Below are 21,063 nucleotides of genomic sequence, written 5' to 3'. Positions count from 1 at the left end.
ATCTAATATAATTGGCTGAGCTAGCTTGCAATTGATTATTCTCTCTTAAACTGCAGTAGTGTCTTCAAATTAGGAGATCTCTCAAAGTGCTTTAATTCATTTAATGTTTGAATATTAATTTAATAACTTGCCAACAAATAAATATTCTGGATATTTATTTTATTCTCGAATAAAGGAAAGCAAGTTTGCTCTCTACTGAGTTTTTTTAATTCTGGGCATCTTTCCACAGGGCATTTTTGGGCTCATCATTGGTGTGCAGCCTGGTCACATGATGTTGTGCAGGGTGAGGGGCAAAGACTGGTCAATGTGGATAAGGCTGTAATCTCAGGTATCTCACAGGTAAGAGGTTAAATCTTGAAGTTCTTCATGTTGAAAGATTCTAAACTTTGAGAGGACTGAATAATTGTCTTATGACTATTACAGGTTTTGAGGGTTACAATCTCAGCTTGTAGTAACACTAAATGCAACAGTGTAGCATGGTGTGTTTCTGCTTTTATCTACTATGTTACTAACTACCATTGACTGGTGAAGGCAGAAACCAGTGCCAGTAGTTCTGCTTCAATAGATGTGTGAAAACTCGGGTGACCCCATTTCTTAAAAGGGAAGAAATGCATCCTTGTAATGAAATAAATGAGGAGGGCAGTGGGAATTGTGATGATGGAGCTAAGACAAGAAGATGGGGCCAAAAGCAATTGTAGCAGTTAAGAGCATCTCTTTTTCTGTAAGATGCAAATATAGATTGGATCCTCTGACTTGGAAATTAATGAAATAACTGTTGGTGTACTTTTATTTCTAGTTGGAAAGTGGCTGATATCTCAAGTAAAATATTCTTATTTTACTTGATTGTTGATGTGCAGTCGTGTCTACTGCTTGGTTGTATACTGCGGCAACCCACGGTTATTTGACTCATCTTTCAAGTAGCAAATGATGGATTTTTTTTTCTCATTTGGCATCTGTAATTGTGCCACAAGACAGAATGGGCCCATTGAGTCCACACTGACCATCAGGCACTCAAATTTACAGTGGCTAGTACAACTACCAACTCACACATCTTTGGGATGGGCTATAAACCCATGCAGCCACAGAGAGAACATGCAAGCTCCACCTTGACAGGCTCCCAAATTCAGGATTGAACCCAGGTCATTGGAACTGTGAGGCTGTGACTATTAGTGTAAATGTTCCCAACTTGATGCTCTGTTTGTAATAGTTATCTGTTGCAATGAGTGTTTGCTTGATACTGTTTATGGCTTAGTGTTGTACTACAGATAACTAATAACATTTTAAAAGTAATATTGTTTTTATTTGCTTTCATAGAAATGCGAATATTGTAAACGGTTGGGTGCTACCATTCGATGCCAGATGGAAGGATGCTTAAGATCATACCACTTTCCCTGTGCAGCAGCATCTGGATCTTTCCAGTCAATGAAAACCTTGACTCTTCTTTGTCCAGACCATGCAGATAAAGCAGTGCAAATAGGTAACAGAATATGCTTTTATAGAAACTTGTACGTTTGTGGCATTATTCACATTGTGTGAGAAGTTGAATATTGCTAAATCTAGTACAAGAGAAAAAAGAGCTATTTCATGTGAATGTAACTTGTTTGTGTATTTAAAGTGGGAATTTTTTTTTAAGGTGCTTGCCTTAATCCCAGCATCAATTTTACTGATCTTGGAAGTTCATGGCAAATGGTCTGCCATTGGTTTAAGCAATCTTGGGTAAAAAGCTCTGTTGCTTTGTTCCCATTAGTGCATATTTGCAAATGGAAAGAATGGCAAGAAGTTTTGTTTTGTCTGGGTTTTCTTTCTTCTTTGCTCCTTTGGATCTCAGTTGTCTCTGGTTTCTTTTCCTCGCCTTCCATGTTCAATTACCCTAGTCATTAAGTGTTAAAATCAGGCTGACTACCAGCCACAATCTTCAATAACCTCACTTGCTCAAAGGACTAAAGTTTCTTGTGATCTTTTTCCCATGAATATAGCTTCACCATTGATCAGTAATTTTAAAAAAATATTATCTGGTTAGCAACAGAGAGCACAATTCTTTTTTTATTTTTTTAAAAATTTTTATTAGTTTTTCAAAACATTTTACAAATTAAAAACCCCAAATCCCAGTGAGGAACATTAAAACAGTGCAAAATTAAGCATACAATAACAATATGCTACAAAGGAAGAGAATTTAGCAAAAAAAAAGCACCTAAATTAAAGACAAGTAAGCTTAGTGTCCTCCCCAAGCCCCACAACACAAGAAAAAACAACAGCAACTCCAGACCAACCACAACACAATATAGAGAGTATAAGTCAGGACAGCCAAGCTCCCAGACTGTGAATACACTCAGCAACAGAGGATAATAATGCCTTCCACCAGAAAAAAAAGGAGCTGAAAGCAAGGGACCGAAAAGGAAAAAAAAAACCCTAGTCAAGAGGAAGGTTATGCAAGTACTCGATAAAAGGTCCCCAGACCTTATGGAACTTTAGATCCGAATCGAGAACTGAATAATGAATTTTTTCGAGGTCCAAACAGGCCATGATGTCATTAAGCCATTGAGCATGAGTGGGCAGGGTAGCATCTCTCCATCTGAGGAGGATCAAGCATCTAGCCAGGAGAGAGGCAAAGGATAATATTCGGCATTTGGTCAGACCGAGACATAAATCTGTCTCACCCCAAAAACCGAACAGAGCAATTAAGGGGTTTGGTTCTAGGTGCTGATTCAGAATACACGATAACGTAGTGAAGACATCTTTCCTGAATTTCTCCAAGCTAGGACAGAACCAGTACATATGGATGAGAGAGGCCACGCCCCTCTTGCATTTATCACAGAGCGGACTAACGCTAGGGTAGAATCGAGATAGTTTAGATTTAGACATATGGGCTCTATGAACAATCTTAAACTGTAAAAGGCAGTGGCGAGCACAAAGAGAGGTTGAGTTAACCGATTTGAGAACTGAATCCCAGCTCTCCTCAGATAAGGAGATATTTAAATCCAGAGAGCACAATTCAGTGGAAATTTTAAAGCTGAGAAATATATTTTTACAATGTATCATGGAGTTCCACAATTAGTTGAGTGCTACCATAGTATTACTTTTAGGTTATCATTAGAATAACATGACTTATTGTTTGCCTCCAGTATATTAGAGTAAATAATGATATTTATTTTGAGCTGGGTAAGAGTGAAATTATATTTGAAAATGGGTGTGGGGTGTTGGAGTTGGAGGGAGAAGTGAGTTTTCTTCAGTGGACATAGTATCTGCCTTGGCAATATTCTGTGCAAGGGTAGGGGGTTGCTGATTTGTATTTTATTGCTTACACTTTGCATGTGATGTTACATTCAGTGTCAGTTTTTCCTTTGGGATAATCAAAGGAGCCATTGGAATTCAGATATTTCTAGGTAAGTAAGTTTTCAGACCTGAGCAGACTTAAGTATGGGATAAATACGGAGCTCCACATGGAATTCAGCAGCAGAGCTTGGTCATGCTGGAGTTCCTCAGTATATTGCTACAGATGCAACTGTCTGATCCTAAGCTAGTCAGACTTAAGTTAGTCAGGTAGTATGTATGTAATTCCATGTGTTTGAATGGCAATTCCTAGCCCTGAAGATAAGTAGCTGATTTTATTTTTTAAACATGGTTTTAATTTTTGACGAAAGCACTCTTTACAGTTCGTAAATGTGTGTCTCTGCATAATACAGTGTCTTGAAAAAGTATTCAGCCTTCAACCCTTTGTTCATATAACTGAATATTACAACCAGGGATTTTGATCAATTTAACTGAGATTTTTTTATTTGTAACTACATGCTCTTTTTTTTACCCCACAGTGGAGTGTTCCCACCCCCCCCCCCCCCCAAAAACAGGGAAAATTATAAAGCATGAAAAACTTAAAAATTCAAAAACTGGAATGTCAGCAGTTCAAAAATATTCATACCACCCCCACCCTGTCTTTTGTTCAGCACTGAGTTGAACCACCTCTTGCAGCTATTACAGCCAGTTGTCTTTTTGGATAAGTATTAGCTTTGCACAACATGATGAGTCTTCTAAGTGCCACTTTGCGAAGTCTTTATAGACAAGGATATGCTTTTTTTTTGCATTACATGTGGAGTAAATCTAATATTATGCATCAGCCAGGTAACACAATTGCCCATCTGTTGTCCAGTAGCACTTAAATCCACAGTTATAAAGTGTTTTGAGAGGTTGGTGATGAAACATACCAACTCCTGCCTGAGAAGTGACTTGGATCTGCTCCAATTTACCTACTGGAGTAACAGGTCTAAAGCAAATGGCATCTTATTAGTAGTTCTTTTAACCCTGGAGCATCTGGACAGCAAAGATGCACACATCAGGATGCTCTTTATCGAATACAGCTCGGTATTCAACACCACTATCCCCTCAAAACTAATTAGTAAGCTTCAAGACCTTGGCCTCAATACCTGCTTGTGCAGTTGGATCCTCGATTTCTTCAGTTGCAGTCCACAGTCAGTTCGGATTGGCAACAACTTGTGCTTCACAATGTCCATCAGCCCAGATGCACCCACAAGGCTGTGTGCTTAGTAACTCTGCTCTGCTTGCTTTATACTTAAGACTCTATGGCTAAACACAACTTAAATGCAATACTCAAATTTGCTGATGACACCATTGTTGTAGGCTGAATCAAAGGTGATGAATCAGCATGTAGGAGGGAGATTGAAAATCTGGCTGAATGGTGCCACAACAACAACCTCTCATTGTCAGCAAAACTAAGGAGCTGATTATTAACTTCAGGAGGAGGAAACTAGAGGTCCAAGAGCCAATCCTTATCAGGGTATCAGAGGTGGAGAGGGTCAGCAACTCTAAATTCCTTGGTGTTATTATTTCATCCTGGGCCCAGCTTGTAAGTGCAATTATGAAGAAAGCAAGGAAGCGCCTCTACTTCCTTGGGAGTTTGGAAAGATTCGGCATGACATTTAAAACTTTGGTAAACTTATGTAGATGTGTAGAGGAGACTGGCTGCATCACAGTCTGGTATAGAAACACCAATGCCCTTGATCAGAAAATCCTACAAAACACAAAGTACGCTGCAGATGCTGTGGTCAAATCAACACGTACAAAAGCTGGATGAACTCATCAGGTCAGGCAGCAGCATCCATTGAAATGAGCAGTCAACGTTTTGGGCTGAGACCCTTTGTCAGGATTGAAGGAGGAGGGGGCAGGAGCCCTATAAAGAAGGTGGGGGGAGGGTGGAAGGTGCCAGGTGAAAAACCAATCAGAGGAAAGATCAAGGGGTGGGGAAGGGGAAGCAGGGAGGGGATAGGCAGGAGGTGTGAAGAAGGAATGTAAGGGGAAAGCACTATGGATAGTAGAAGAAGGCAGAATCATGAGAGAGGTGATAGGCAGCTGGAAGAGGAGGCAGAGTGAAAGTGTGATGGTGGAAGGGAGAGGGAAGGAATTACCGGAAGTTGGAGAATTCGATGTTCATACCAAGGGGCTGGAGACTACCCAGGCAGTATATGAGGTGTTGTTCCTCCAACCTGAGTTTGGCCTCATCATGGCAGAAGAGGAGGCCACGTATGGACATATCCAAATGGGAAAGTGAAGCAGAGTTGAAGTGGGTGGCAACGGGGAGATCCTGTCTGTTGTGGCGGACAGAACAGAAGTGCTCGACGAAGTGGTCCCCCAATCTGCGTCGGGTCTCACCGATGTAGAGGAGGCCGCACCAGAAGCAATAGATTATCCCAACAGACTCACAAGTGAAGTGTTGCCTCACCTGGAAGGACTGGGGCCCTGAATGGTGGTAAGAGAAGAGGTGCAGGGACAGGTGTAGCACTTGCACTTGCAGGGATAAGTACCAGGTGGGAGACCTGTGGGGAGGGACTTGTGGACCAGGCAGTCGCAGAGGGAACGATCCCTGCGGAAAGCGGAGAGGGGTAGAGAGGGAAAGATGTGCTTAGTGGTGGGGTCCTGTTGAAGGTGGTGGGAGTTGCGGAGGATCATATGCTGGATCCGGAGCCTGGTGGAGTGGTAGGTGAGGACAAGGGAAACACGCTCCCTGTTGTGACGGGAGGATGGGGTGAGGGCCGAAGTGCGGGAAATGGAGGAGGTACTTCCACTCTGCCTCATCTTCTAGCTGCCTATCACCTCTCTCATGATTCTGCCTTCTTCTACTATCCATAGTGCTTTCTCCTTACATTTCTTCTTCACATCACCTGCCTATCCCCTCCCTGCTTCCCCTCTCCCACCTCTTGATCTTTCCTCTGATTGGTTTCTCACCTGGTACCTTCCACCCTCCCCCCACCTTCTTTATAGGGCCTCTGCCCCCTCCTTCTTCAGTCCTGACGACGAGTTTCGGCCCGAAACGTTGACTGCTCAAATCCTACTAAAACTAATAAATACAGCCCAGACCATGCTGTCATGGGTAAAGCCCTTCCCACCACTGAGCACATCTACACAGAGCAGTGTCTCAGGAAAGCAGCATTCATCATCAGGGACCCCCACCATCCAGGCCATGCTCTCTTCTCACTGCTGCTATCAGGAAGAAGGTTCAGGAGCCTCAGGACTCACACCACCAGGTTCAGGAACAGTTATTACCCCTCAGCCATCAGGCTCTTGAACCAAAGGGGATAACTTCACTTGCCCCATCATTGAACTGTTCCCACAATCTGCGGATTCACTTTAAGGACCTTTCATTAATGTTCTTGATAATTATTGCTTAATTATTATTTCCTTTTTTCCTATCTCTTAGTATTTACATAGTTTGTCGTCCTTTGCACACTTGTTGAATGCCCAAGTTCTTTCATTGATTCTATTAAGGATTTACTAAATCCACAAGAAAATGTATCTCAGGGCTGTATATGGTGACATGTTTGTATTTTGATAATAAATTTACTTTGCACTTTGAACATCTTCGACAAGATGTCAAGATTGCTGTCCACTGCCCCTTCGCAGCTAACCTGGCACAGCTTGAACAGTTTTGGAAGGAGGAAAGGGCAATGTTGTGCGTCATGTTGTGCAAAGCTATTAGAGACTTGTCCAAAGACACTACTGGCTATAATAGCTGTGAGAGATGATTTAACTGAGCGGGGGGAGGGGATGAATACTTTCTGAACTGCTGGCATTTCAACTTCTGATTTTTTTTTCATGCTTTACATTTCTCTCACAGTATAGCCCATTAAAACACAGAAAAAAGGAGCAATGATACACCAATAAAACTTATCAGTTAAATTGATCAAATTCCTTGGTTGTAATACTCATTTATGTGAACAAAGGGTTGGGGGCTGAATACTTTTTCAAAGCACTGTCGATGCAATTAAACATTGTGTCAAGCAAACTCTTTGTCTTGACAGGAAGTAAGATTTCTCTTCCAGCTTTGCCCTTTGTTAGGATGTTCTACGATAGTGGTCGCCAACCCTTCGATCGCGATTGATTGGTCGATCTTTGAGACTTTCCCAGTAGATCCTGAAAAAAATGAAAAATAAATACACAAATACAGTTGAGAGATTGTTTCTGGGTTGTGGGGTTTTAGTTCCGTTCTTTCTGCCCAGTGCACATGTGTGTAGCTCTCCCGCCACTCAGTACACAGAGTACTTCAGTGGTCCCCAACCACCGGGCCATGAGGAAAAGATATGATTTGGCGATATGAGTCAACTGCACCTTTTCTCATTCCTTGTCACGCCCACGGTTAAACTTGAACGCACATGAGGTCATCAGTCGCCTAAACGCAGTGACACCCTCGTGCCAGGGATCACTGGTTGGCCTCAGGTAACCGGCCACCTCGCACAGCTGGCGGGAAGTGCTGTTGCTACTGTCCTGGAGTGCGGACAGAAGGGTGCCACCTCTGAACTTGTTTACCACACCGAATGTTCGTGGGGAACCCGCTGCTAAAATATTCGCAGACGACCTAATTCGGGCTCAGGGTTTCATAAGTAACAGAGCAGCTACCTCGCTGCGATCTACTGAAAGTCATCCCTTGAGCCAAACTTTTGTCGGCTGATAGATCCTACAAGGGGGGGCTGGTGCACGCCCTGTCGCACTCTCACTTGGTTGGTCGCTTTCTCCGGACTGTGACCGTTGCGGCCCCGGTATGGAGACCTCCGGCCCTGACCTTGTCCTCTCACCCCACCCACAACCAGCCGCACCTGGCAAAAGTGTCTGGTGGCGGGCGAGCGGGAAGCTGGAGTTCGGGCGCGAAGTCTGTCTAATGAGGCAATGAAGCACTCAAAACTGCTTCGGTACCCCGAGTCCGAGCACCCTGCACTTAAAGACAAACCTGTTGAGTTTTTTCAGAGGAAAAAACATGAGCAAGTGGGACAGAAGCAAGTGCTGAGAGCCACGTAAACTAAGTTGTGGAATAGACTGGATTAACACCAACCCCCCGGTCAGCTGGTCCACAAGAATATTGTCAATATTAAACTGGTCCACGGTGCAAAAAAGGGTGGTGACCCCTGGTGTACACATATTATTTCTACTTCTGGGTTGCAGGGTTTTACTTTCGGTCTTTTCTGCCCGGTGCTCATACGCGTGACTGAATGATTTAGTAGGTCGATCTTGCCTTTCACTAAGGCCGAGGTAGGGGATCTTGGGCTTAAAAAGGTTGGTGACTATTCTAGGAGCAAGGTCTTTGTCATTTGCTGCCTGAGGTCAACTCGTGGCTTAGGCCAACTCATAGTCCTTGCTAGTTCAAGCTTATTCTAATAGACATACCCAGCATATAAATGCCATGAAAATTATTTTGGACCCGGAGAGTCTCAATGAGGAGATAAGACGATTGTGCACTATGTTTCTACAGAATGTCACAATGTGAAGGAAATCAATTAAGCCCTTAAAAGGGCCGACAGAAAAACCAGGAAGCCTAATAACAAGGAGGACCCCATCGCTACTGCCTGCTTCCCTATATTTCCATGATTTGTGGAAGGATCACCAGAATCCTGAAGAAATACCAGATTAATTCCATCCATAACCCCGTAAGGAAGCTCAAATCGCAGCAAATGCTGGTCAAAGATGACCTGGGACTCAGGTTGGCTGGCATTTACAGGATTCCCTGCGAATGCGGAGCAGCATTAATCAGCACAGTGGAAACCCATGTCAAGGAGCACAGGAAGTGTATTGTTTAGGTTGCCTGGAGAACTAGGCAGTAGCAGAACATTGCATTTGCCATGGCCGTAGGATTGACTTTGGCACAAAACTACTGTACCGTGCCAATTGTTTTTGGGACCGCCTGGTGAAGAAAAACTAGAGAAAAAGAATTTTAAGAAAGACGAAGGTCTTGCTCTAAGAACTGGAATTCTATTGTAAACAAAATGGGACAATGGAAACCTGATTGATTAGTCCTCATCCAATCCGGAAGGGGGATGGATAGCGGGGGGTGTGTGTGTGTGTGTGTGTGTGTACACCCCCCCCTCCCCCCCCCCCAGGTGTTACCCTGATGAAGATTGCAGTGTTTGTCGTTAAAATCGAAACCTGTACCTGGCTGGAAACCCAAGAAGAATTTATTCATCTTATATGCCAGAAAAACACAAGATCCTTCTTTGCCATGAAAATTACTTTTGTTTACAGTAGGTCTACAGTACATGACAAACATAAGTTAATGTAAATTTAAATTAACTTAAGTTACAAATTACTTGCACAACTAAATAATCATTATGACATTTGTGAGAGTTGGGAGGGGGTCTATAGTCCAACGTAGTGTTAGGGTTTATCAGGTTGGTCAAAAACCTGATGGCAGTGGAAAGCAGCTGTTGAACCTTGAGGTGTGGATGTTCAGGCTCCTGTACCTCTTGCTTCATGGCAGCATCAAGAAGAGGGTGTGGTCTGAATGGTGGCATTCCCTGATAATGGATGTCACCTTCCTGAGATATCGCCTTTTGTTGATGAACTTGATGGTGTGGAGAGCTGTACCTGTGATGGAACTGGCTGAGTCCACCACCCTCTGATGGCTCTTGCGTTTCTGTTCATTGGAGATTCCATATTAGGCCATGATACAATCAGTCAATGCATTTTACTCTATTCTTGGGGAAATTTGTCAGAGTCCTCTGACATTCTGAATCTCTTTCAGCTTCTAAGAAAATGGAAGTTCACCTGAACCTCTTGGGTTTGAAGGAGGTGGCTTGGCCTGGATCTGGACTGTGGGCAAATAGTCTTGCATATTATGCCTCAGTTATATTATTGATGTAATCCCATGATACTTTACTATTGTTTATGCATTACAGTAACAGTAGGGCAGATTTTGCAGTGGTTAACTTAATTGCAAAGATTGACAATCCTCCCTGTGAGACTGTGACATTTTCCATACTGAATTGTAGTAGTCCATTGATTCAGATGAAGGAAGAAGGAATTGCATTTATCCAGTGACTTTTATAATCTCGGGACATGGCAAAGTGCTATATAGCCAGTGAAGTAAATGAAGCATACAGCAGTGACAGAATGTGGACTTCAGAAAAGAGAAGTTGGGAAAACACACACCAGTCCTCATTGAGGGGTCAGTGGTGGAAAGGGTGAGCAGCTTCATATCTTGGAGGTTCTATCCTGGGCACAACACATTGATACAATCGCAGAAAAGGCAAGTTAGCTGCACTGCTTCATTAGGAGTTTAAGGAAATTTGGTATGTCACCAAAGACTCATGCAAATTCCTGTAGATGTACAGTGGAGAGTGTTCTGACTAGTTGCTTCATAGCCTGATATGGAGCCTCCAGTATACAGGGTTGCAAGAGGCTGCAGAGGATTGTAGACTTGGCCAGTTCCAACATGGGCACAACTCTCCCCTCCATTAAGGACACCTTCAAAAGGCAGTGCCCCAAGAAGGTGACATTTATCATTAAAAGCCCTCACCATTGAAGACATGCCCTCTTGCTGCGACCATTATGGAAAAGGTACAAGAAATGAAAGACCCCCACTGCCATCAGATTTCTAATTGGTCCATGAACACTTTTTTATTGCTTTTTTTTTTGCACACTCGTGATTTGCAACCCCAGGTCTCTCACTTTCCCCTGTCCCCTTTTGGGTCCTCAGAGCCTCCATCTTCCTTCCACCCTACCTTCCCTGAACTTCAAAACCCTCCACCCTCCCCAACGCCACCACTTTCCTCCCCAGCCCGTCTGATCCCAGCTCTAATCCCTACCGTATCTTCACCATTCCTTCTGACATTCTCCTCTGTGCGTTGCAATGTTCTGTTCTCAGTGACAGCCTCACCTTTGTCTCCGTTCACCTACACTTCAGGGAGTTCTGTGCTCGCCATGACACCAAGCTCTTTTTCCACCAACTCCATCTCCGAGCCCACTTCTTTGGTAAGAATTCCCCATCCTGCATTAATGACTCCTTCTTCCATCTCCAACCCTCCTCCTCTTCTTGGACACCCACCCTGATTCTTTGCCTGTTCTGGATCTTTTCATCTCAAATTGCTGATGAAATCCAACCAGCTCAGCTTCAGCATTCCTCTCTCCTCAAACCTTACCCCTTCTGAATACACTGATCTCCACTTTCTCCACCCAAATCCCAACTTTACCATTAAACTCAAGAAAAAGAGGGGTGGTACTCCATTGCTGAGGCCAGGCAGTATCTCTTAGACTCCACCTCTTGCTTACCCCTTGAAAGGGAACCTGCTCTGGACCATCAGCGCACTATCACCTGCACCATTACTAACTCATGAACTCCAGAGAACTCCCACACACTGCCACCAATCTCATAGTTCCCTTACCCCGCACTGCTCGTTCTACCCCCTACCCAAGATCCACAAATCTGAGTATCCGGTTAGGCTCATTGTCTATACCTCCTCCTGCCCTGCTGAACTTGTGTCCACATACCTTGAAACCATTCTATCCCTCTTGGTTTAGTCCCTTCCCATCTATATCCGCGACACTTCACAAGCTCTCGATCTCAACAACAATCAAATCCTTGGCCCTGATTGCCACATTTCCACTTTCACCATGGGTGTCCAGTCCCTGTGCACTTCTATCCCCCCCCCCCCCCCCCATCAAGAAAGCTTTAAGGCTATCAGCTTCTTTCTCAACAAAACACCACTTATTTCCCCTCCACCACTACCCTCCTCCATCTCCCAGAACTGGTCCTCATCCTCAACTATTTCTCCTTTGGCTCCTCCCATTTTCTCCAAACTCAAGGGGTAGCCATGGGCATCTGCTTGGGCTCCAGTTATGTCTACCTTTTTGTTGCCTACGTCAAACAGCCTATGTTCCAAATCTTTCTTGGTCGTGCTCCCCAACTTTTCCTGTGTCACATTGAGAACTACATTAGTGCTGCTTCGTGCACCCATGCTGAGCTCTTCAATTTCATCAACCTTACCTTTAACTTCCACACTGCCCTTAAATCCACTTAGTCCATTTGACACCTCTTGCCCCTTTTTCGATATTCCATCTCCATCTCTGGAGACAAACTACCTACTGACATCTTTTGTAAACCTACTGATTCCCACAGCTATCTTTCCACCCTGTCTTCTGTAAAAATGCTATTCCCTTTTAGTTCCTTTATCTCCACCACATTGGTTCCCAGGATGGAGCTTTCCTTTCCAGGACATCAGAGACGTCCACCTTCAAAGAATGGGGTTTCCTTTCCTCCCCTATTGACGCTGCCCTCACCCACATCTCCGATTCCTGAACATCTGTGCTCACTCCATCTTTATGCCGGTTTAACAAGGATCGAGTTCCTTTTGTCCTTACCTACCACACAATGAGCATTTGCATTCAGCACATCACTCTCTGCAACTTCATGGTCTCCCACCGCTCTCTGCTTTCTGCAAGGATTGCTCCCTCCTTGACGCCTTGTCCATTTGTCCCTCCTCATTAGTATCTCTCTTGGCATATATGCATGCAAGCGAGAGAACTACTACACCTGCCCATTCACCACCTCCCTCATCTCCATTCTGGGCCAAAGATGATGATGATGACATTGACTCAGGCCTGAGAGGCCAGTGTGGGGCATTTTCATGCCTTACAATGCGTGGAACGAAAGACTGTGTGACACGCCACTCCTCACACAGACATTTTGCAGTATTTTTCTTTATTTTACGAGGTCAAGTTGTGAGCTCAACACTCAACATGACACGGATGGAAAGCATACTCGGGAACAGCCCGACTGGATTCGCACCTGGGAACCTCCGTTCCAGAGTCCGGTGCTGATGTCACTGTGCCACCAGCTAACCTAAAAGACAGTCCTTTTAGATGATGCAACAATTTACCTGTAAATCTTTTTGGGTTGTCTATTGTATCCAGTGCGCCCAATGCAGCCTCCTCTACATTGGTGTGACCCAATATAAACTGTGGGACCGCTTTGTCGAGCACCTCCGATCCATCCGCCAAATGCGGAATTTCCTGGTGGCCAACTATTTTAATTCATATCCACATTCCTATTCCAACGTGTTGGTCCGTGGCCTCCTCATTTGCCACGACGAGGCCACTCTCGGGGTGGAGGAACAACACATCATATTCCGGATAGGTGGTTTCCAACCTGATTTCATGAGCATCAATTTCTCCTTCTGCTAATTTTTCCCCCTTCCCCTTCCCTCTTCTGTTCCCCACTCTGGTCTCTTACCTTCTCACCTGCCTATCACCTCCCCCTGTATCCCCCACTCCTTCCCTTTCTCCCTTGGTCCATCGTCCTCTCCTATCAGATTCCTTTCCTATCCACCTGGCTTCACCTTTCACCTTCTAGCTGTCCTCCTCTTTCCCCCCCCACCTTTTTATTCTGGCATCTTCCCTCTTCCTTTCCAGTCCTGTTGAGAGGTCTCGGCCTGAAACGTTGACGGTTTATTCATTTTCATGGATACTGCTTGATATGCTGAGTTCCTCTAGCATTTCTTGTGTGTTGCTCTGGATTTCCAGCATCTGCAGAATATCTTGTGTTTGTGTATTGCACTACGTTAATTGTGTACTTTATAGCAGTTTTATGCTTTGCACTGAACTGCGATTTTTATGTCAAACAAGATGGTGGTAATAAACCCGATTCTGATTTTGAAGTACTTTTTGAACTGCCACCACTATTGTAGAATATGATGGTGAATTTGCACACAACAAGCTCCCACAAGCAATATGATGTGTGGATTGGTTTGCTTAGTGGTTAGTGTCTGTGAAAGGCTTGGGATATTTTTTTCCTTAGCAGCCAGGAAGACTTTCCAAGAGGTTAACGTAGGACTAGCTTGGTTTACAATTTAAAAAGATCAAACAATGAAATAAATGTGCTGGAAGACTATCTGTTCGAATTCCCAATTTATGTGAATTTGGTCACTGGCAGCAAATCATTAAAACCGCAGTCATAATGTATTTTCGTTTTTTTTTAGCAAAAGATGAAGCAAATTGTGGTGTGTGTGATGCTCCAGGGGATCTCCTAGATCTTCTCTTCTGTACCAGTTGTGGACTGCACTATCATGGTGCATGCTTGGAAATTGTAGTGACACCAGTTAAGCGTGCTGGTTGGCAATGTCCTGAGTGCAAAGTGTGCCAGACTTGCAGGTATGTAACTGTTTCAAGTAGACGCAGTTTGCATCAGTGATGCACTATTGTTAAGTAAAGATGAATGAAAATTTAAGAAAATATGTTTATGCAATTAGAGTATTAAAGGCTATAAGAAGAAAAATCTGACCATATTGGATAATCAGATTTATTTATATAGTTTTACTATAGTCAGACAATTTTCTTTTGGACTGGTTTTATGTGATGATGCTCATTAAGTAGTATCATATTGAATGAAAAATTGGTATTTACATTTACGGTATGTCAACAAAGTATAGTAATATTACAGATTTATATAGATAAAGATGAAGTTGTAACATCTCCTATTGTCTCCATGTAGGCAGCCTGGTGCGGACACGATGATGCTGGTGTGTGATGCGTGTGACAAGGGCTATCATACGTTTTGTTTGAAACCAGCAATGGAGTCACTGCCTACTGATAGCTGGAAATGCAAGGTGGGTCTGTACACGTGTTCTTTTACAAGCAGATATACACTCAGTGCCACTTTATCAGGTAGAGGAGTGGAACCTGGTGTGGTCTTCAGCTGTTGTAACCCATCCACTTCAAGGTTTGACGTGTTGTGCATTCAGAGATGTTTCTCTGCACACCAGTGTTGGTTATTTGAGTTACGTGTGATTATTTAAGTTAATGTCTCCTTTCTTTCAGCATGAACCAGTCTGGGCATTCTCCTCTGATCTCTCTTGTTAACAAGGCATTTTCGCCCACAGATCTGCCACTCAGTGGATATCTTTTTTGTTTTTTGCACCGTTCTCTTTAAACTTTTGCATGTGAAAATCCCAGGAGATCAGTAGTTTCTGAGAGAAAGCACCCCAATTAGCACCAACAATTATTCCATGGTCAAAGTCACTTGGATCACATTCCTTGCCTAATTTGATGTTGGGCCTGAACCCAACATTTAATGCTCTAATCCTCATGACCATGTCTGCATACTTTTATGCATTGGATTGCTGCCACGTGATTGGCTGATTAGATATTTGGCATTAAATGAGAAGATGTACAAATGTACCTATTAAAGGTGCCACTGAATGTAGATGACAGTGCAGTCATGTACAGGAGTTGGGATGTTGTGTTGAAGCTGTACAAGATGTTGGTGAGGCTGAATTTAGAGTATCATGCATAGTTCTGGTCACCTGTCTACAGGAAAAATATAAGCGAGTGCAGAGAAAATTTACAAGGTTGTTGCTGGGACTTGACCTGAGCTATAGGGAATGATTGAATAGGTTAGGACTTTATTCACTGAATCACAGGAGAACGATAGAAAATCTTTTAGAGATGTACAAAATTATGAGGGGTACAGAAAGGTGCATGCATGTAGGCTTCTTGCCCTTCAATTTGAGTAAGACTAGAACTAGAGGTTGTAGGTTTAGGATGAAAAGTGAAATATTTAAGGGAATCTGAGAAGAAAGTGGTAAACCTCAGTTCAGTTGTAACATTTAAGAGAATTTTGGTAGGTCGATGGATGGGAAGGATTTAGAGGAGCATAGTCAGGGTGCATTTAGAAGGGACTAAGCAAAAGGTCAGGTTCGCATGGGCTAGTGGGGCCAAAGGACCTGTTTCAGCATTTTAGTGCTCTTACTATGTTCATAGAATGGTTTGCATGGTATCTTCTGTCTGCTCTGTTTGCATAATTCACAGCTAGGCTGGTTTTCCTTTAAAAATATATTGTCCAAATCTTTCCATGTCCAGCGAATCCCACCATGGTATTTGAGAAATTGTAAAATACTTTGCTAAGCTCACTTGCTTCTGGTGGTCATGAATTTTGGGATATATTGCTTTACTTTCTTGGGTGACAAAAATAATAAACAGAATCAGGAGTAAGCTGATTGAACCCTGTCCTACAGTTTTATTCAGTAAGTTTGTGTAACCATCAGATTCCTGCACTAATGTCATGTACCTTGATTCTCACAATATTGAAACACATCGATTTTTGTCTAAAAATGTCAGTGACCGAACCTCTACAAACTTTGTGAGTAGGGAATTTGAAAGGTGCTGGTAAAGAAAATATCTTTCATGTTAGTTCTAAATACTCATGCTTTTATTCTGAGACCCTAACACCCTGATTTTGGATACCCCAGCCAGAGGAAATAGCATCCCTAAATGTGACTTTTCAACTCCATGATAATTTTGTACATTTTATCAATAGCACTTCTCATTCTCAGAAATTCAAAGGCTGCACTTAATCTCTTCTCTGAGGACAAATCCAATCCCATACTCTTCCCTGCCCCAGGAACCATCAGGGAAGCCTTCCTTGAATTTTCTTTATTGAAAATATTTTCTTTCTTAGTTATACCTGTAACTGGAATATTACTGGTGCAGTGTCATTAGGGACCTATAGTTCCAGTAAGATATCTTCTCATCCTCTTGCAGGAAAGGCCATCTTACCAAATTGCTTGCTCTTCCTGCAGATTTACCTACAGTGATTTGTTTACAGGTACCCAGATCATTAATTTCTCTTGTGTGACAGTCCCTTTCAACCTGTCTCCAAAATTTGTATTCTCTAATTTTTTGTAACAAAGTACATAACCCTACATTCTTCCACATTACGCTTAATTTGTCATATCCTTGTCCAATCATTTAGACTATTCCCAGAGTCCCTCCATATCTTCCTTACAACTTACTCTGTCACTTAGTTTTATCAGTAGCAAATGCATATATTGTGCTCCTAACCCAAATCATAGCAACTATGAACAGCTAGGGCTCCAGCATCAATCCCAGTAGTCACAGCTTTCAAACCCAAAAATGACCAGTTTATTCCTATTCTGTTTTCCATTTTTTATTCCACACCTATTTATTACTTGCAATGCTGTGTACACAAATTTTTAAAAATTCTTGTATAGAACTTAGGGAAGGCCTGAAATTCCAAGTACATCACATCCACTGATTCACTTACTATTTTGCTAGTTACAACTTCAAAAAAAAACTCTTAATAAATTTGTAAAATATAATTTCCTTTTAATGAAATTCATGTTGATACTTCTCTATCATATTAATATTTTCTAAGCACCCTGTTGCTATTAATAATTAGAGCACTCTTCCTTCCACTGACTGTAGTTCCCTGTTTTCTTTCTTTGCTTCATTCATAAATGCTAAAGTTTTCTAAAAACAAATCCCAATCTGTCTGAACTCTTCTAGAATATATGGAATTTTGCAATGTGATAACTAATTTGTCTACAACACAACCACTTCTTTCAAAACATTTTTATAAAGGTATTATGAATGTAAAATAAAAATTAGATCTTTACCTGTTCATTTTTTTCATCTGTTCTTCCAACTAAAAATTTTATTTGCAGTCTGTCTATTAAACTTTATTCAGAATCACCTTTGTTATTGCTGGCATATGTCATGAAATTTGCTTGTGATAGCAATACAGTGCAAGACATTAAAACAAATGCTAGAAGTTGCAATAAAAAATAAACAGTGCAAAAGACAAATAATGAGGTCATGCTTATGGATTCATTGGCTATTCAGAAATCTAATGGCAGAGGGGAAGAAACTGTTCCTAAAGTGTTGAGTGTGGGTCTTCAAGCTCCTGTATTTCTACCCTGGTGATAGGAATGAGAAGAGGGCATGTTCCAGGTGGTGTGGCTGCTTAATGATAGATACTGTCATCTTTCCAGTATTCTTACTAGAAAATAAGCCAAAGTGCCTATTTCATACAGTATGACAGTGGGAATCTTTGAAATTTATGCTCTGAATGGACATTCAGAGCATTGTGTCCATGCAGGCCAAAAGAGGAGGTATTTTATAAATCCTTGTGGCATTTAAAATATTATTTTAAAAAGTTTGTGTTTCCTCCTTATGGGACCCATGGGTTGCCATTATTTTCCTGTTCTTTCATTTATAAAGCATTGCTTTGATGTGGCAGCTCAAGCTGAGAAACGAGCCAGCTGACCTCAAAATTGTCTCACAACTTTGTCAGTGTTTTCTTTTGCTGTTGCATGGTTCATTAATGTGCCTAGATTGAATGTATCTCAGATACAGCACATATGTATTATGTGCACCATTTAAATTTTGCAGCCACCTTCCATTAAAAAAATAACTAAATATGAGGGCAAAGTATTTTGAGGAATCTTGTTAATGGAGGTTCCCCCCCCCCTCCATTTTGTTGCTATAGAGCTGGAAACCATTAAATCCAGAGAGTCACTCCAGATACTTAGTGATCCCATTAGTCCCATTTTCCCACTTAGTTCCCTGTAAATATTCTTTCTAACATGCCCATCATAGTTTTCTTTCTGCCTGTTAACACTGGGGGTTATTTACAGCAGCCAGTTAATGACTAGCACATCTTTGACATGTATGCAGTCATGGGTCAAATTTGCAAACTTCATGTAGCATGCACCAAAAGTCAAGATTGAACCTGGGTTTTATTGGAACTGTGCGGCAGCAGCGCCACCTGCTGTACTACTGTGATGCCTTAGTTGCCATTAACAGGAGAAAAAACCTGTTTGGATATGAGCTCTTTTATTTAATTTAATGTCAAATAATGCACCTTTTATAGGTGGCTTGATGCGGAAGGGACTTAAAGCGATGCTCATTAATTTGAAACTTTGTCTTAGGAATCAACTTCCCTGAATTCTAAGTGACTTGCTCCATTCTGTGCATGTGGAGAGTGAGCAGGCAGTTTTGTGGCTGGGTACTCTGGGTTGATTTGTTTCCTTTTCAAAATGAGGATTGTGAGAGACTGAATGTCCTGTGTTTGTAGATTGTAGAACTCTTCCAACTTTATTTTTCCTAATTAGAGAAACTGCTGTTAAGCCAAATCATTAAAAGACTTGTTCTTTTCTGCAGAACTGTCGTGTATGCAGTGATTGTGGTTCAAGATCTGCAGGGAAACATGCTAATACACAGTGGCATCTGAACTACTCAATTTGTGAGAAATGTTATTGGCAAAAGAACAGGAATAGTGCCGTGTGTACGATATGTGGTAAAACAAATGGTCAAACAGGTGACACTTTAAGCTGCCATATATGCCAAAAGTAAGTGGCTTCTGATAATGATTATTAATTTGGTCTGGAAAAATTGCAGCCATCATTGTCAATTGCTCCATCATAAATCATATCATTGTGATTTCTCTGTAACAACTTGAAAATTTCATCCTCTTATTTAGTGGTAATGTATTTGGATTCCAAGCAAATGTTGGTGGAATTTCAGTTTTTCAACCGAAAGCAGAGATGAAGTCTTGTATGCAATTTTCATTGCAGTAAACATTTTATTTAACCCAATTATTCAGTTGTAATGGTCATGCTCCATGTGAATCTACTTCCACTTCAAATTAACTTTTTTAATACTTGCATTAACCGCTCTTGCACTCATTCTCTTTCAATTAGTTTTGGGGGACACCTTGCTTTCTATTATTTTCATGTCCTTCAGCTTTTAAGCTAGGATTCTTATATGGTGTGAGAGATCAGCCTGTGGTGTCAGTGATGCTTGTGCATAACTTCTCTAGTAGAAGAGTGTTTTGTATTTTTATTATTCCAATTTGATACCAAGGATTCAAATGATAATAGTGACTGTGAATAGGATTGAGTAGAATAATAATCCAACCACTATTTTGTTAACGTCCACTTTAAAGTTCTATATTTTAAATTCTCAGGTGGATCCATGCAAACTGTGGCCCTTCATCTCTCAACTTGCCAGGGCACCCATACACATGTTCAGTGTGTAAAAACCCAGTGCAAAATACAGGGCTTTCATCTCCTAAGCCTGTTGATGAAAGGCAATTGAAACTTGAGTCAGCGGCATCAGGTATGATTTAATAGATTTAATTGTTTGTTTTGAAAAGTTTAATTCTACTGGCATGACAACGGTGAAAATGTTTTTTTGCAAAGAATGAAGATATTTTTACTACTCTGGTTCAAAAGATTTACTTGAAATCATGACATCGGAAACCATAGGTGAACATCTTGGTCAAGAAACTGTACTTCCCACTTCCATTTACTGAATCACGACATTTGGTCTGTTGGATGGGACTGTCCAGGTTATGAACATTTACCATCCTTTTTGCCCTTGGAAGTTTCCTGTCCTATCTGTCTGCTCATTATGCTAGTTGCCCTTGCCAAAGGCTTGCCAACAATTATTGGAAATCTGCAGGACAAACCCAGTCTCTTAAAAGGATCATATTTTGGCGTCATCTGGCAGAAGCACATTTGACAAGGAGGATGTTGTGATCTGGAACCTGATGCCAGGTCTGGGAAGAGCAGACTTGAGAATCATGTTGGGTTCAGTCACATCTTCTGGACCTGAACCAGGTTGGGTACCTATTTGGCTGTAGATGTAGGTATACTATATTGGTTGACATGTGTCTGCCACTGTACAACATTGGGGTACAGTATGGTGATGACAGGTCTCTTGATGGCATGAATTTCAGTTTTAGTGAACTCTTCAAAGAGCTGGTACAGACGGATGTAATTATATGTAAGATTCCTTGAATGACCATCCATTATCAGGTCTCCCTGCCAGATTTTTCTTTTATTAGCAATAGGCGTATGTGAATTAACTTGAAGTACAATAATTAATGCAGGAGGACAGGGAGGAAACGTGTTTAGCTTTTTGACATATGAGACCAAGAGATCGTTATCCTCTACCCTCTAGGAGGAAGGTAAACAGCTATGTTTATAAAAAATT

The 21,063-nt window shown here is 41.9% G+C and overlaps 1 protein-coding gene across 1 annotated transcript in view; it reads left to right on the top strand.

Annotated features, from left to right (window-relative positions):
- The window catches only part of kmt2d (lysine (K)-specific methyltransferase 2D), a 248,352-nt gene that overhangs the window by 53,452 nt on the left and 173,837 nt on the right, over nucleotides 1–21,063 (top strand). The window contains exons 6-11 of the mRNA XM_059955967.1: nucleotides 230–339; nucleotides 1,315–1,477; nucleotides 14,247–14,418; nucleotides 14,759–14,873; nucleotides 19,228–19,415; nucleotides 20,033–20,184. Coding sequence (XP_059811950.1) covers nucleotides 230–339; nucleotides 1,315–1,477; nucleotides 14,247–14,418; nucleotides 14,759–14,873; nucleotides 19,228–19,415; nucleotides 20,033–20,184 — 900 coding nt within the window. The remainder of the gene's footprint in view (nucleotides 1–229; nucleotides 340–1,314; nucleotides 1,478–14,246; nucleotides 14,419–14,758; nucleotides 14,874–19,227; nucleotides 19,416–20,032; nucleotides 20,185–21,063) is intronic.

The sequence above is a fragment of the Hypanus sabinus genome, chromosome X1, assembly GCF_030144855.1.
Source record: "Hypanus sabinus isolate sHypSab1 chromosome X1, sHypSab1.hap1, whole genome shotgun sequence".
Classification (NCBI taxonomy): Eukaryota; Metazoa; Chordata; class Chondrichthyes; order Myliobatiformes; family Dasyatidae; genus Hypanus; species Hypanus sabinus.
The sequence above is the reverse complement of the archived record's forward strand: the minus strand, read 5'-3'. Positions and strand labels throughout refer to the sequence as shown.